Source organism: Dasypus novemcinctus, chromosome 13 (genome assembly GCF_030445035.2).
Source record: "Dasypus novemcinctus isolate mDasNov1 chromosome 13, mDasNov1.1.hap2, whole genome shotgun sequence".
In the NCBI taxonomy this organism is placed as follows: domain Eukaryota; kingdom Metazoa; phylum Chordata; class Mammalia; order Cingulata; family Dasypodidae; genus Dasypus; species Dasypus novemcinctus.
In genome coordinates, this window is record NC_080685.1 from 87948201 (window position 1) to 87965093 (window position 16893).

Sequence of the window (16893 nt, forward strand, 5' to 3'; positions counted from 1 at the left end):
CAACGAACTCTACGTTATAACCATTATACCACTGACTATAATAGTACAATTATAAAAATGTGCTTTCATCAATTTTAACAAATGTACCACACCAATGCAAGGTGTTAACAAGATGGCATATGGGAATTCTGTATTTTATGCATGATTGTTCTGTAAACCCACAACTTTATCTTAAAAATAAATAAATAAATAAAGAGGACATTACTGGAATATACGGAAAAAATTGGAATATGGATTACAAGCTTTATATCAATGTTAAAGTTCTGGAACTTGATAACTGCACTTAAGTAGGTTATAAAGTAAATATCCTGTTCTTAGGAAAAGAACATGGTAGCAGTAAGTGTTCAAAGTGCACTTATAATGTATACAACCTATGCTTAAGTATTCAGAAAATGCACTGATAAATACACGATGGATGGATGGGAGGGAGGAAGAGAGTGAGGGAGGGAGGAAAAGGGAATGGCATATACATTACAAAATATGAAGGGAGCAAACCTATCCAGAAGCACATCCTCTCTTTTTTATTTCACATTCTAGTTTCTCCTTATTGCAATGACTTCACCTGAACTACTACCAATCATCAAGTAAAAAGGGGGACCATGTTTCAGCAGTGGTTGACAAACACCTGAATCTAAAACTCCCATTAAGGAATTTTATGTGCATAGTAAATATCTTCGTTTTTCTTTGTAATCTCCTCAATGTATCTTCTCTTCCCTATAAATTAGAACAGGTGGCCAGATGGTTTGTTCCAAACATTTGTAGAATTGTCCTGTCTGGCACTTCTTGTTAGCAACTGGTCAATTAGCACCACTTAAAATGTCACAAATATTCAGAAATCCAAATATTCTTTCATTCCTAGAATCTGGTGTTCTCCAAAAAACCTATCTTGAGACTCAAGATTAGTATAAATTAAGAAATTTAGCTCATTAAATAACTCAAAGATCTTTTTTCCTCACTGGATCCACAAGACCTATTGGTTGTAAATGATTAAAGTGGTAAAGGAAGACCCCCACCACTACTTTCTTCTTTTAAACTTATAGGCAAGTCAGTGAGTTTAACATCTAGCACAGGGCCACAAATATTTGGTGATAATTCTCAGAATATTTTTTTGTTTAACAGGGTTGAAGGGGACACTTTTGTTTAAGTCACTACTGGTGAAAATTCTGCACCTTTGGATCTAAGTTTGGTAATCACAGAAATAGATTCACTGAATCTGCTACTCTGAATGATTGTCTACACTCCAATGTTGGTCACTAGCCAACAAATCTCCATGAGTCAGTCATACTTATCAAGGATCCAAAACTATACCTTTTCTCAAAACTTTTAGCTTTCTCTTTGATCCCCAACCATGGGTTTACTCAAGTTTGCATGGGAGGCTTACCAGCTCCCAGAAAAAGTTAGTTGAATTGTCTAAGCCTTAAGTATATCTAAATAAGGTTGAAGAAAATTAGTAAAACCCTACATATAATGACTATCTAAGGGCTGAGAGCCAATGCATATTATCCTTTATAGCTTTTCATGTATTAATAATTATAGATGTTCTTATGTATATTCAAGACATTAAAAAAAAACAAACACACCTGCAGGGCCTCTACATCCTGAAGCCAGTCTCTGGCTCTCTGCAGAGAGTCTTTCAAAACCACACCATTGGGCAGATACGCAGGGATCTCTTCAATTTCTTTCACTGCTGCAGCAAGGCTATTCAATGAATGCCGTGGTCTATAAAAATTAAATGTAAAAATTACTTAGCATTTTATATGATGGTTCAATTTTCTTATGGTTACTAGAGAGACCAAAAAATCATTTCAGAGGAAACACAGTATGTCTATTTTACTAGTTTCTTGGCTGCATAAAACTTAAAAGCATCTAAAACTAAAAAAAGCAAAGACTCAATGAAGCATCTAAGTTCCACTTATTCCTGATTTTATGATGGTATAACCACAAATTTCCATTTGTAGAAGGTAATTTGGTGATAGAAAAATCCCTATATGCTAAAGGCTCATACATTTTCACAACAAAAATTGTAATTGTCCAAAATATTAGCATGCTCAATGCACAGTACCTAATAACTTAGACCTCTATTTTAAGATTACAAAAGAACATCTATAACCTAGTTATTTTTTGTGCTTTATTATAAATGAACATCTATAACAAATATTTATTTGTTGCTTTATGTTGTCAATTGGATCAATTAAGGCCTGTTAAAGGGAAGCAGATGTGGCTCAACTGATAGAGCATCCGTCTACCATATGGAAGGTCCAGGGTGATCCCCAGGGTCTCCTGACCCGTGTGGTAAGCTGGCCCATGAGCAGTGCTGCCACACGCAAGGAGTGCCATGTCACACACGCATAAGGAGTGCACCCCACAAGGAGAGCCACCCATGAAAAAAGCGCAGCCCGCCCAGGAGTAGCATGGCACACATGAAGAGCTGTTGCAGCAGGATGACACAACAAAAAAGAGACGTGGGTAGTTTCCCAGTGCCGCTGGATAATGCAAGCAGACGCAGAAGAACACACAGCGAATGGACACAGAGAGCAGACAACGGGGTGGGAAAGGGGAGAGAAATTAAAAAAATAAAAATAAATTAAAAAAAAAAAAAAAGATCTGTTAGAAAGCCAGATTAGGGAGGGGCTTTGTTCCCTTCTTTCTCGAAAGGCTAGCCTAAGACCAATCAAATCTAGATAAGGTACCCTGAATTAAAAGCATAAGTAACAGCACAAATGTATAGCCCTCTCCCTGCTGAAAATTATCTGTACTGTCTTTCAGAACAGTGTATGTTAACTGTCATATATTTTTACCTTAAGACTCCTTAAGATATCATTTTTCACCTGTGGGTTTAAACAGTTCCACTTATTTTAAAAACTTTTCCTCTCTCAAAGATAGTATTTTCTGAGTCCAGGGAAATTTTACTAAACCAATTCTAGATGCAGTTCCATTTGCATTATTCATTTCATAATCAGTTTTAAGAAAAAAATTAGTATTCTTTTACTAAAGATCTAAAGCAGCCCCAAATATCTCAGCTATTTCTACAGGTATACAGTAAACATAAAACCGTAGCTAATGTTTCCTGAACACTTGCTATGTGCTAATTAACTGTGCTCTATGCTTTAAGATAGATAGATTATCCAACATTCCTCCAAGGGTGAGATACATGCTTGCTTTTTTACCTGGCTTTGAGGAGACTCTTTGCTTTGTCATCCCAGTGTTCTGACACAGTGAGCAGTTCTTGCAACCGGGCCATAGCCTTCTCCACTGCTGAATATGGGGCCAGCCCCACTCCTAAGTCTATGAGACGTCTCATATCATCTAAAGTAAGGGAGTTAGGGTCTAGGCAAGCTTGCTGCACCTCTTCCAGCCAACGGGCCTGTTCCAGGCGAATACGCATCTCAGCAAGCTGTGGAAGTTCAACATCAAATTCAAAGCTGATGTCTAGCAAGTCTTGCAGCTCAGCAGCACTGGGCATTTCCTCTGAAAGTAGTTTCTGGCTATGCTGTTGGAAATCCTCCACACGATTCAAGAGGTCCTAAAAATACATACAATGTTGCTTTGATCAAAACAGTAGTTTCAGTAATTGGCTTCTTTAATACTCAGAATCTTCACTGCATATTCAATGTGATCTCTCTCATCTCACCTTTTTTCCATTTTTTTTTAAATGAGAGAAGTTGTGAGCTTACAAAACAATCCTGCTTAATGTGCAGAATTCCCATACATCACCCCTCCACCAACATCTTAGAATGTTGTGGAACAATGGTCCATTCAGACTATTAACACTAACTATGGTCCATAGGGTACACTTGGTACATTTTTCCCATATCCCCATTATTAATACATATTACTATTATACATTTGTTATAACTCATGAGAGAACACTCATATTTGTACTGTTAACCAGTCTACCTTCACAGTTATCCAAAGTGTACACTCAGTGGCTCTTACTTTCACTGCGCAGTCATCACCCTAGTAAACCTCTGAACTTTTTCCTTAGTCCAAAAGGAAAAATCCCATACCCCCTCATTATATTGACCCTTAACATTGATATATCTTCTTTGACAATGATACAAGAATATTACAATATTGCTAACTATAGACCATAAATTACATTAATTGTATTTTCCCATGCATCACTATGTTCTTACCACCTTGTAATAGTTATATACATTTGCTCTAGTCCATAGAACATTCTTGTATTTGTATTATTAACCACAATCCTCACCCATGTCCACATTCACTGTTATTCAGTCCCTACATTATTCTCTAGCTTTCTTTCAACTGACACATCCCTAGACTACCCCTCTGCCACAATCCCATTCATAAAACATTTGTTAGTTATACTAATTTATAATGTATCACCATCAACTCTATCCATTTCCATACTTTTGCAGTCAAGCTAATTGAAAAATTCTACATACATTAAGCATCAGTACCCCTTCTCAGTCCTCATCATATCTCCTAGTAACCTATAGTCTAGGTTTTTACTCTATGTTGTTTATTATTCTGTGTATTTAGTTTGTACTTATGAGACCATATAATATTTGTCCTTTTGTGTCTGGCTTATTTCACTTAGCATAATGTCCTCAAGGTTCATCCATGTTATCATGTGTCCCAATTTCATTTCTTCATACAGCAGCATTGTATTCCATCATATCTATATACCACTTTGTTGGACACTTGAGTTGTTTCCATCTTTTGACAATTGTGAATAATGCCTCTATGAACATCAGTGTGCAAATGTCTGTTTGCATCACTGTTTTCAGTTCTTCTGGATATATTCCTAGTAGACGGATTGCTGGATCTTATGGAAGGTTCTATATTTAGCTTCCTGAGCAACCGCCGAACTGTCTTCCACAGCACTTGTCATTTTCTGTGTTTTTTAATAATGGCCATTCTATGAGGTGTGAGATGTCCTGTAGTTTTGATTTCTATCACACCTGATTTTAGTAATAACATATGGGTAAAATTAGGTAATATACGAATGTTCACTAAGAAAACTGACTAAAAAGATCTTATGCCAACTGTGAGTACTAGAGCTCCTGGTCATTTTCAATATAAAAATTTCCTATTTTATCTCTACTCTGTGGACCTGTTATAATCTCCTTACATACTGGTAAACCACTCAATTTATCATTAAAACATTTGTAAATAGGGAAGCAAATTTGGCTCAACTAATAGGAGCATCCACCTACCATATGGGAGGTCCAGGGTTCAAACCCAGGGCCTCCTGACCCATGTGATACACAGTGCTGATGCGCGCAAGGAGTGCCGTATCACGCAGGGGTGTCCTCCACGTAAAGGAGCCCCATGCGCAAGGAGTGTGGCCTGCAAGGAGAGCCACCCAGTGCAAAAAAAGCACAGCCTGCCCAGGAGTGGCGCTGCACACACGAAGAGCTGATGCAGCAAAATGACACAACAAAGAGAGACACGGATTCCTGGTGCCACTGACGAGTATGCAAGCAGACACAGAAGACTACACAGCGAATGAACACAAGAGAGCAGACAATCGGGGAAAGGGGGTGGGGAAGGGGGAGAAGGGGAGAAATAAAAAATAAATCTTTAAAAAAAAAATTGTTAATAAATGTACAATTAACCAAAGACTACTTAATCCTCTCATTTATAAAATTAACAATTCATCTAATTTATAAAATACGAGATTACCAAAGTACTTTCCACACATTCTTCTATGGTTACCTTTAGCAATGGTGTTTGACTGAGGACACATGGAAGAGCATACAGCTGTGTCACAAACTGCCGGAGCTCATTCACGGTCAACTGATTTTGGGATTTCCCTCCACCAGATCGGTATCTATAAAACAAAGGTTCAAAGAAGTCTTATGAGAATATATATATTCACCACTCCCAGGTTCCAACATCTTAGGGATCCAGAAGTAAAACCCGGTCATGATAGGTTTCCAAGTTTAGACATCAGAGTCCAAACTCAAATTGTCGGAAGTACATACCGAGTTTGCCTTTTGCCGTTGAGCAACTGCTGTGCGACAGAGGCACACTTCTCTGCATCCTGTGTCACTAAGCGCAGATGACGCAAAAGATCATTGTCTGGGAATTTCTTCATTTCAGATTCTTCAATTAAAGCCTTAAAGCTGAGAAGGCCTAGGAATTTTTAAAAAAGTCATCTTTCTTGTGATTATTATGCTTTATTACTACTGGTTGAAATACAAAGGATGTGTTTGTTTTTGTCAATTTTTATCCATAAATAAAAATTTTAAATACAATGTTTGAGATAATTAATAAATGTGTTCATTTGATTTTTCTTCTTGTGGGGAGAGGGTAGGGAGGGTAATAAGCATGTATGCCTAGAGCTGGCCCTCAATATAGTAATGTTAAAACCTGAAATTTCTATGATGTATAAAATAGAAAACAACTACTTGTAAAAACAAAGCAAATATAAATTCTTATTGTGGCTTTAACCATCACGTCCTCCTGCATTTTATTGTGCATTTGGCAGGTAACTCAGAAGTAGTCATAATGAAATGAAAGGGGGCAGAGTTATTCTGTTGGGCTACAGAAAGGAGGGTAAGTGAAAACCCTTTGAATGAAATGGGAAGAGAAGCAGTGATTGACTTTCAAAGGTAATGACAGGTCTGACTTTCAAAGGTAATGACAGGTAACAGAGACCTTAACTTTGATTAGAACTAGTAAGTGATATAACACCTAATTTAGCATCCATGCTGCCTCTGTCCCTAGATCTAGCTAGGAAAAATATATATATAAAAAGATCTAAGATTTCATATAAAATGTGAAATGCTTTAGTTTCTGAGACAAAAGGGTTTAAGAACATTTTTCTGTTTCCTAACAATATGTTTTCATTAAATAAACAATCTTGAACAATGCATATATTAAGACTTCATTCTAATGTAAGGGTAGGTACCTCATTTACCCTCTGTGCTAATGCTCTGAAATCTAGCTGGACAGGGGCTAACCAAAGAAAAAATCAAGTTGTTTCAAGTAATCACTTTGTTGATAAATCATTAAAATCAGCACAACTTGCCAATCATCAAGTCATATTTTTCTATATTACATACTTTTTTTCTTGTTGATCTTGGCCTCCAAAGCTTCATTCACATTCAAGGCCCATTCATTGTAAGATTCTGCTCGAAGCTTCAATGAATTCATCATGGGGTATAGATCATCCAGAGTATATCTATACCTAAAAACAGAATAGCAGACTTAGTTTGATGTATGCTTGGAGAAAAGTAGAAATTCCAGCCCTGAAACAGGAATATCTCTGAAGTTTTATTAAGGATTCATTTCAATTTCAGTTTTCCACAAAAAAAATAATTCTTCCTACTCACCGCAGTTTATATTTATAAGGAGGGCAGGAACACAATTCTTTTACATGATGCAGGCAAACAAGCAAGCCAGGTTTACAAGAACAGGATATGGCAGACATGAAGCATGTAGTTTTACATTTTATACACTGACGCTCATCATCTGGCAACAGCTCAAAATCCATTCTTTCCGAATCGATTACTCCCTATAAGAAAATGTACACTTTAGAGGTCCCCAAAGGATAATATAATCTATCAGCCCCTAAAACAAGCATGCAATAGCTGATTTTCCAAAAAAGGATATAACCAAAATAGGGAGTGAAGCACATAATTAAAAGTGCTGTGCAATACAAAGTAACAATAACATAGCAAGTATGGGAGAGTTCATCTATTTCACTAGTCTAGGGAGAAAGCCTTGTTGAAATTTTCTCAGGGAAGCAGATGTAGGTCAAGGGGTTGAGTGCCTGCTTCCTATGTACAAGGTCCCAGGTTTGATCCTTGGTAACTCCTAAAAACAAAAACAAACAAATGAAAAAATCAGCTCTCATTGAGGAACAGACGTAGCTGAGTGGTTGAGAACCTGCTTCCCACATACAAGGTCCTGAGATGCTGGGTTCATTCCCCAGTACCTTCTTAAAAAAAAAAAAAAAAATTCCTTTCTGGACAAGGGAGAGTCTTACATTTGGCCATTTTTATCTAAACATGAAAAGAATTATAATAGGACTGCAAAATTACTGAGAGGTTAGCTGCCTATTCTATTCCAAATTGGCATGGTAATATTTTAGATATAGATAAGGGCAAGGGAATATATATAATCTTTCTACTTCTCAGGAACCAATAAAGCCATTTATAGGGTCCAGGGTAAGACTGTTAAACGATCCATAAAAAGAACAAAAATAAATTAAAAAGGAATTAAGATAAGACAAGTGAAAAAGACTAACATACAGGGATGATTTGAGGTTGGGAAGATGCTGGGTGATCTCTTAGCCTTTTACATGAAAAGTGATATCAGTATCTGAAAAGGTAAGAAAGCTTGTACAATAAGGAGAGAGATGAAAGTCATAATAAAGCATTTACTAACTGAAAGAGTGTCAAGAAAAGTAGAGGAATTGGAAACCAAAATGGAGGAAGAAAAGTCGAGAAAAAATTTTCCTTAAGATCTTCAATTAGTAAATTTCAGTTACAATTTATAACGTCTGACATCTAGAGGCTCTTCTTGGTATATATCTTTAGTCATTTAGAGTTAGAATTTCTACCAACTTTTCTCCTTTTCTGGAACTGGGTCTAAATCCAACCTTGAGCCTGATTAGTCAGTTTATTAGCCATCAGGCTCCTCTGTTTTATACTTTTATCCTGTATTTTAATCTTTTGACCATTTCACTTCCTGTCAATTACAAGGACCAACAAAGACAAGGAAAGCAAGGAAAACACTAATGAATTAATTTTGGTTTTAATCTGGAATTGATAATTAAAAGGAACTTCATGATGGAGATAGCAGAAATTTTTGCTTAAAATGAGATTAAGGACCATTCCCATGAATTTTAGCTGAGAAGGAGTCATATAGTTCACCAATTTTAATCTGTAAATATCCACATCTGGAAAAAATATATATTTTCCTAACTTCCACAAATGAGCTACCATTACTGGTGTAAGACTTGGTAAGTTGCTTAAACCCTGTCAGAGGAAGGTGGGTAACGGACTGCTGCTGCTGCTGCTGCTGCTGAGATGATCCATAATGGACTCCAAAGAGCTAACATTCTAGGATTCTACCCAAAGAGGAATATTTAAAATAAATCAATGTTATTCTATTCACAGATTGTATGATTGTACTGAAAGAACTTACAAAAAAGTTACTATAGCTATTAAGTGAATTAAGCAAGACTGTAGAATACAAAGTCAATCATTTCTAAATACTAGCAACGGTCAGAAATTAAAATTTTAAAAGTACCATTTACAATAGTACCAAAAATCATGAAACACGTGGTTCTAAATCAATAAAATAGGTTCGAGAGTTGTATATTGAAATCTATAAAATATCAATGAAAGGATACAAGAAGACCTAAATAAATGGAGAGATATATCATGGTTTTTGTATTGGAAGACTCAATATTGTTCACATATGAATACACAGATTCAATGCAATCCCAACAGACTTTTTGGCTAGAAATCAATAAATCCATTCTAAAATTGATATAGAAAAGCAGAAGACCTAAAATAGCCAAAACACAATATTGAAAAAGAACAAAATTGGAGGACACATACTACCTGATTTCAAGACTTCCTACAGGGAAGCGGACTTGGCCCAGTGGATAGGGTGTCCCCCTACCACATGGGAGGTCTGCAGTTCAAACCCCAGGCCTCCTTGACCCATGTGTATCTGGCCTACACGTAGCGCTGATATGCGCAAGGAGCGCCCTGCCACGCAGGGGTGTCCCCGCGTAGGGGAGCCCCACAAGCAAGGAGTGTGCCCCTAAGAGAGCCACCCAGCACAAAAGAAAGTGCATCCTGTCCAAGAATGGCCCTGTACACACGGAGAGCTGACAAAGAAAGATGATGCAGCAAAAAGCAACACAGATTCCCAGTGCCGCTGATAAGGGCAGAAGTGGTCACAGAAGAACACACAGTGAATGGACACAGAGAGCAGACAACTTGGGGGGGGAGGGGGGAATAAATAAAAAATAAATCTTGGAAAAAAAAACTTCCTACACAACTACATTAATCAAGACCATATGGGGCGGCGGACTTGGTCCAGTGGTTAGGGCATCCGTCTACCGCATGGGAGGTCTGCAGTTCAGGCCCTGGGCCTCCTTGATATGTGTGGAGCTGGCCCATGCACAGTGCTGATACGCGCGGGAAGTGCCACACAGGGGTGTCCCCCGCGTAGGGAGAGCCGCCCAGCACAAAAGAGAGTGCAGCCTGCCCAAGAATGGTGCTGCGCACACAGAGGGCTGACGCAGCAAGATGATGCAGAGGAAGGAGGCACAGATTTCTGTGCCGCTGGTGGCTGCAGAGGCAGACAAGGATGACTCAGCCAGTGGACACAGAACAGACAGCCGGGGGGGGGGTAAGGGGAGAGAAATGAATAAATAAATAAACCTTAAAAAAAAAGACCACCCCCCAGGGCCCACTGGATGGAACGTGGGAGAGTGTGGGCTATGATGTGGACTATTGACTACGGGGTGCAGTGATGCTCAGAGATGTACTTACCAGGTGCAATGGGTATGTCATGATGATGGGAGAGAGTGTTGCTGTGGGGGGAGTGGGGGGTGGGGGCGGTGGGGTTGAATGGGACCTCATATTTTTTGAATGTAATATTTTAAAAATAATAATAAAATAAAATTTAAAAAATGAAAAAAAAAAGAGAATAAGTGGAGTGGCATGAGCATTTAGGAAAGAGCCATGCAATGAGCTTGAAAATTAGGTATAACTATATGTTGAAGGACTCTGTAGTCAGAATTTTATTCTCAGGCCAAGTGAAAGGCTTTAAAGGGTTTTAGTCAGGGAAGTAAGACATAATCTGATTTCTATTTTAAACCGATTACTTGGGTAACTGAGTAGAGAACAGTATGGAGATTGGCAAGAGAAAAACCTCGGTCAGGCAGCTGGAGCAGTAGTCCAGATCAAAGATTGTATAGCTATGACCAGACAGGGGAAAATAGATGGATTTGAAATGCAAATGGGGGTAGAAGTAACAGCCGGTGATGATAGGTGAAGAGAATAAGGAAAAGTGGGAAATAAGAATGCCCGAGAGTTTTGCTGTGAAATTTTTATTTGATTGGAAAAATTGATTTGATTACTGTCTGCCAAGATACGGGAGGAAAGAGGGGTACTTAAAAATACTTTCTCCAAAGAGTCCACCTTATCAAATACAATCTGATTTCTGAAAATATATATTCAATTATTTTCCTATGAAGGTGTAAACGATAAAAATTTTCTTCCAGTTTTAATTTTTATAACTATTCAAAATATTTTGTTTTTTTATTTTTAAGGAATCACGTGATTTTATGATTAAAACATTAAAGTGGTGGGTCAATAAAGATTGCTGATGAAATAAATAAACATCTTTTAAAAATTTAAAAAAAAAAAAAAAGAACATATGGTATTAACGATGGGATAGATGCACAGATTGAGAGAATAGAATGAGTCCAGAAATATATATGTGATGAAGTGATTTTCAACAAAGGTATCAAGGCAATTCAATGGAGAAAGGATAGACATTTTGAGAAATGGTGCAGGAACAAATGGACATCCAGATATTAAAAAAAATTAACCACAATGCTTATCTTGTACCATATACCAAAAAAAAAATTACTTAAATGGATCAAAAACCTAAATGTAAAACCCAAAACTATGAAATTCTAGAAGAATACACAGGCTAAATAGATATTTGTGCCTATGGATTAGGCAAAGATTTCTTAGAACACAAAAAATATATAACACATGAAAGAAAAAATGGCCTTCATCAAAATTCAAAACTTCTGCTCTTTCAAAGATATTGCTAAGAGAATGAAAAGATGAGATAGAGACTAGGAGAAAATATTTGTAGAACATTTATCTGATAAAGGACTGGTATTCAGAATACATAAAGAACTCTTATGACAATCCAATTTCAAGAAATGGGTACAATGTTTGAATGGACATTTCACCCAAAGATATATGGTTGGCAAATAAGAACACAATCAAGATGTTTAATATCATTAGGCATTATAGTTATTACTACAAATCTATTAGAATGGGCTTAAGGAAATAAAATAAACCAAGAAAAGATTTCTAAAAATGTTACTAAAATGAATAAAACTTTACTAAGTATTATCCAATGACATGCAACTGGGATTCCAAAAAACCTTACCAATTTACGGACAGTTTCCCTTAAAGCTTTCTCATCCTCAATCATAATGGCCATATCTTTCTGAACAGTTGAAGCCACTACGACATCTAATACATCAGCCTTGGAAGCCATCTTGCAAATCATCTCATCATGGGAAAACACACAATAACGGTGAAGCAAACGATAATGCTCTACACACTGTCGGCCTAATGGTAGCTGTGTCAAAAGACAGAAAAAAATATATGACATTTATCTTTCTCCTTTCTGTTTCCAAATACTTCTGACCTTTATCATCAAATTAGCAAATATCACATTCTGGGTCATACACATATGTATGAACCCTAAAGTCAGATTCTTAAGATTCCTAAGCCAGCTCCAGAATTTATCAAACATGTAGAATCTACCCCAAGTAAATTAATGCCTTCTAATTTATCTAATTGGAAATACGAATTTACATATTTCCTGAAACAACTCTGCAGAACTAGTATGGCCAATCTACTTGAAGGTATATTTTAAACGTAACAATACTACTACAAAAACTATATAAGAGAAAGTAAGTTTGGTACAGTCAGAAAAACACTGTTAAAAAGGTTACAATCTGTTAGATTTAACATCACACATACTTAAACTAAACATTCTTTTTAGATACATGAAAAGTATTAATACTTAAAATTAATTCAACTTTAAAACTAAAACCAAATGTAAAATTGAAACCGAATGTATTATTAATTATAAAATTGCTATGTGATGGCTAATTTAAGCCAGTCTGAACCAAGTATAATTTTCAGACTGAAACTGTTACCAGTTTGCAATGCCAGTATGTAAATCAAGACTCCTTTCTTCATCAAGACTTGTCAGCTAATCCAAACAATGTGCTTAGCACATGCTTGATTTACAATATGATCCAAATGCCTTACCTTTGAGCCCCCCTTTGAGCAAGCCCTGGTTTAAGAAACTATCCATGTCAGTTTTTAAAGCATTATATACCATTTCCTCAGGAAAAAACAATGAATTTGAAAAGGTTTGTAAAATTATAATTACATACCCAATCAACAGTGCAGAAGTTAACAGCCTCAGCAAAATTAAAACCTTGGTTAAAACCACTATGATAGGCTCGTGGAAATGTAATCACAAACTCCCCAGCACACTGATTAGTTCGGTAAACCTAAAGAGACAGAAATTGGAAATTAGATAAAATCCTTACTAAAGCAAATCTGGACATAAGACTATTAGATGATTCTTCAGAAAAGTCAGCTTTCTGCCAATTAAGGGGGCAGGGCCAGGGAGATGGGGAAGCTAAGTATCACCTAGAGTTACTCATTTCTGCCACAAGATGGAGCAGTACCTCATCCTACGGTTGATTAGTTGTCCCTTAGAAAAGGCTTACACTACAAAAATCTGCCCAATCCAGGATCTTCTAAACACCAATTAAAAGAATTCCACTCTATTTCAAGAATCTCATAACATATAGAGCTCTTCCTGATTTGGACCTCATATTTACCTCCCATCATTCCCTCTTCCCACCACCAATCCCACCCCAAATGCACCTTTATTGCTCTAGGCACATAAATGCTCACAACGTATGTACTATTATATACTACGCCTTTTCAAACCTCTATACCTCTACATCAGTGATTCCCCAAAGAGCGGACCCCAATTCTTGCAGCATCAAAATCAGCTGGGAACTTGTTGAAAATGCAAATTCTCAAGCTCAACAGAATCAGAAACTTGGGATGAGGCCCAGCCTTCCAGGAGTTCTGACACAGGCTAAAGTTTGAGGACCACTGCCCTCCACATGAGCACTATCCCTTTTATAAGGAATACTTCCTCCCTCGCTCATTCTTTGCCAAATATACTCTTTATCTAAGTCCAGATGTCATTTCATTTATGAGACCCTTTCTGACTCTCCAGTAGAATTAATTGATCATGCTCCTGTTGATACCATTATCAAATAGCACCCTTCCATTACCTGTATAAGCATGATCTGTTTTTCTCCCTTAAATTCTGAGCCACTGAATACACAGTTTCATCAGTCTCTGTAGATCCAGAATCTAGCCCCATATGGTTTGGTCAATATTAAAGAACCACAACCAAAAGTCCCATTTAGAGCAAGCTATTCTTTTTTCTTTTTTTTTTTTTTTAAGATTTATTTTATTTATTTCCCTCCCATTCCCCCCCCCCCAATTGTCTGTTCCCTGTGTCCATTCGCTGTGTGTTCTGTGTCCACTTGCATTATCCAGCGGCACTGAGAAACTGCATCTCTTTTTTGTTGTGTCATCTTGCTGCATCAGCATTCCATATGTGCGGCACCACTCCTGGGTGGGCTGCGCTTTTTTACATACGGGATAGCTCTCTTTACAGGACACACTCCTTGCACATGGGGCTCCCTTATGTGGAGGCGCCCCTGTATGGCACAGCACTCCTTGCGCGTGGCAGCACTGCATATGGGCCAGCTCACCACACAGGTCAGGAGGCCCTGGGGATCGAACCCTGGACCATCCATATGGTAGATGGATGCTCCATCAGTTGAGCTACAACCACTTCCCCAAAGCAAGCTATTCTTAACAAATGAGAAGGGACAAAGTAAAAAAAAAAGTAGAAAGTACCAAGGAGGTGAGGTTTTGATATTCATTGGCCATTATTTTCTTAACTATGACCCACACATAATTTAAGATCCCTCAAAGAAAAGTCCAGTCTGCTCCCATTTTACTAGCCCTATGAACTCCACAGTATAAAATTTAAGTCATGGCAAGATCAAGAATTCATACCTCATATATATGATTTAGCTAACTAAGGTGGACTCTTCAACGTCATACATCTTAACTGGACCTCCCAAAATATCTGCAATTTTTCCCAAACGTAAGTCAGTACACAAAGTGTCATTTCATATAGTAACCTCAGAAAAAAGATCACCAAGAGCACTTTTTACTCTAGAGTGGGTACACTGAAATCCAACCTCAAGACCTTAAAACAGATTTAAATTCAAAACAAGCTTAAAGCAGCCTCAGAGGAAAGATCACCAAGAGCACATTTCAGTCTAGAGTGGGAACCATGAAATACAACCTCAATGCCTCAAAACATATTTAACTTGCAAATCAAGCTAAAATCTACCAAGCATGTCAGTTTGGTTTATCATACAAAATAAAATGCATGCAGAGTCAATAAATAAAATTATTTTTTAAATGAGGGGCAGAGTATGCAGGATTCTAACACCAGAGTTTGGATTTGTTAACAGAATCTAGTCATTTTCACAGTAAACTAATTAATTACAATATAATATATTTAAGTTTTTATTTTGTTCTTTTGAGGGACTGAAACTGTAGGCAAAAACTATAGTTTAGAAAGCATTAGTAACAGTTATACAATCTTATGATTTTACTAAAAACTACTGAATTGCTCATTTTTTATTTAAAAAAAAAATAAGGCCTTACTTATCTTTTGCAAAGCAAGGCTGCTTAGTAAGCTAGCTTTATTAGCTACAACAAATTAGTTTTTATGGTGTCTAAGGATTAAGTCCCACCGGGTTGATGCAATATAAGTACAAAATTGCACCAAACAGCTGTCTCTGCTATCAAGTTATACTATGGGAAATGTATAACCAAATCAACGTCAAAGAAAAATGAATATCAGGGAAAAAGAGAAGTGATAAAATAACCATGAGTGGCAGGAGGATTAACCCAGAACCTACAGGCACTTCATGAGTCATTAAGGTATTGGGGTTCATGATGGTCACAAGCTGATGAAGGAGATCTGGCTGGGACACAAAGAGCTCTGGAGCCAGTTTTTTCATTACATTTTCTAGCTGCTCGGCTGCATACCCTGGGACTCCATACCAGGTTTTTGGTTCACCCCTGGAAATAGATGGTAAAAATAAATCAATCTGCAACACCAACAAAAACAAAAGGATTAATCAGTTCATATTTTTCAGATACTGTTTATAAAAATGTGCTACAAAGGCATGTTCAAACCGGAAGAAGTATTGTCAGAAATGTGATCTGAACATATATATTGCATTTTCTCCCTTCACTAAACATGAGACTTTCCATCTGAGTTCCCTCCCTCTTTCCTCTTTTAATCTGCAGAAATCTAGAACTTCTAAGAATATAAGGGAAATACATTAGCTACAGGATAAGTGGTTACCACAATTTCCTATAGAAATTGATGAGTGATGAGAACACTTATTTTCTTTTTGCCTTGCCCACTCTGACAGATGAGGTTAAATCAAACACTAATACAGCAATTAGCATTTCTAAAAAGCTTATTCTTCAAAGCATTTCACAGTGTCAACCAATTCATCTGTAACATCCCTGTGAGGTATTTTAAATATAATCTTCATTTTACAGCTGGGAGCAATTGCCTAGGGAAGCAGAACCAATGCTATACATATATATGCCAACTCCCTCTTGTGGTACATCCTCAAATTCCTTGTGTGGGAATCTGAGTGGATCACACAGATCTCTAAACATTTTTGCACTCAGAAAAGCAAGGAAACTGAAGGGGGGCAAACAGATGTGAAAGAAGAAATAGCTTTGATTGAAGAATTTAAAAAGTAAACAAGCCTAAATATCTGCTTTATACACACACACAAAATGATGGGGCTCACTTTAATATGCGAAGTGATGCCAAAATTCAGCCCTAACAAAAGAGAAGCTGGTAGTCACAAGGCTTGGGAGGAATACTACCATACCTATATTCCTCCCATCTCCCAAAGGGGTATCTCGACTACCATTACCATCAAAATGAGACTTTTTATATAAAAAGCAATACTTAGTCCTTTTAATC

The 16893-nt window shown here is 37.2% G+C and overlaps 1 protein-coding gene across 7 annotated transcripts in view; it reads right to left on the reverse strand.

The window, feature by feature from the left end:
* Positions 1-16893, reverse strand: part of KDM5B (lysine demethylase 5B) — a 106611-nt gene that overhangs the window by 27306 nt on the left and 62412 nt on the right. For all 7 annotated transcript variants that reach the window (XR_011645531.1, XR_011645530.1, XM_004481907.4 and 4 more), the window contains exons 12-20: positions 15800-15962; positions 13157-13276; positions 12133-12327; positions 7308-7489; positions 7038-7162; positions 5955-6105; positions 5686-5800; positions 3168-3523; positions 1581-1719 (exon numbers count right to left, since the gene is read on the reverse strand). Coding sequence is in view for 5 of the 7 variants with exons in the window: in XM_004481907.4 (XP_004481964.3) it covers positions 1581-1719; positions 3168-3523; positions 5686-5800; positions 5955-6105; positions 7038-7162; positions 7308-7489; positions 12133-12327; positions 13157-13276; positions 15800-15962 (1546 nt within the window). In the remaining 2 variants the exon portion in view is untranslated. The remainder of the gene's footprint in view (positions 1-1580; positions 1720-3167; positions 3524-5685; positions 5801-5954; positions 6106-7037; positions 7163-7307; positions 7490-12132; positions 12328-13156; positions 13277-15799; positions 15963-16893) is intronic.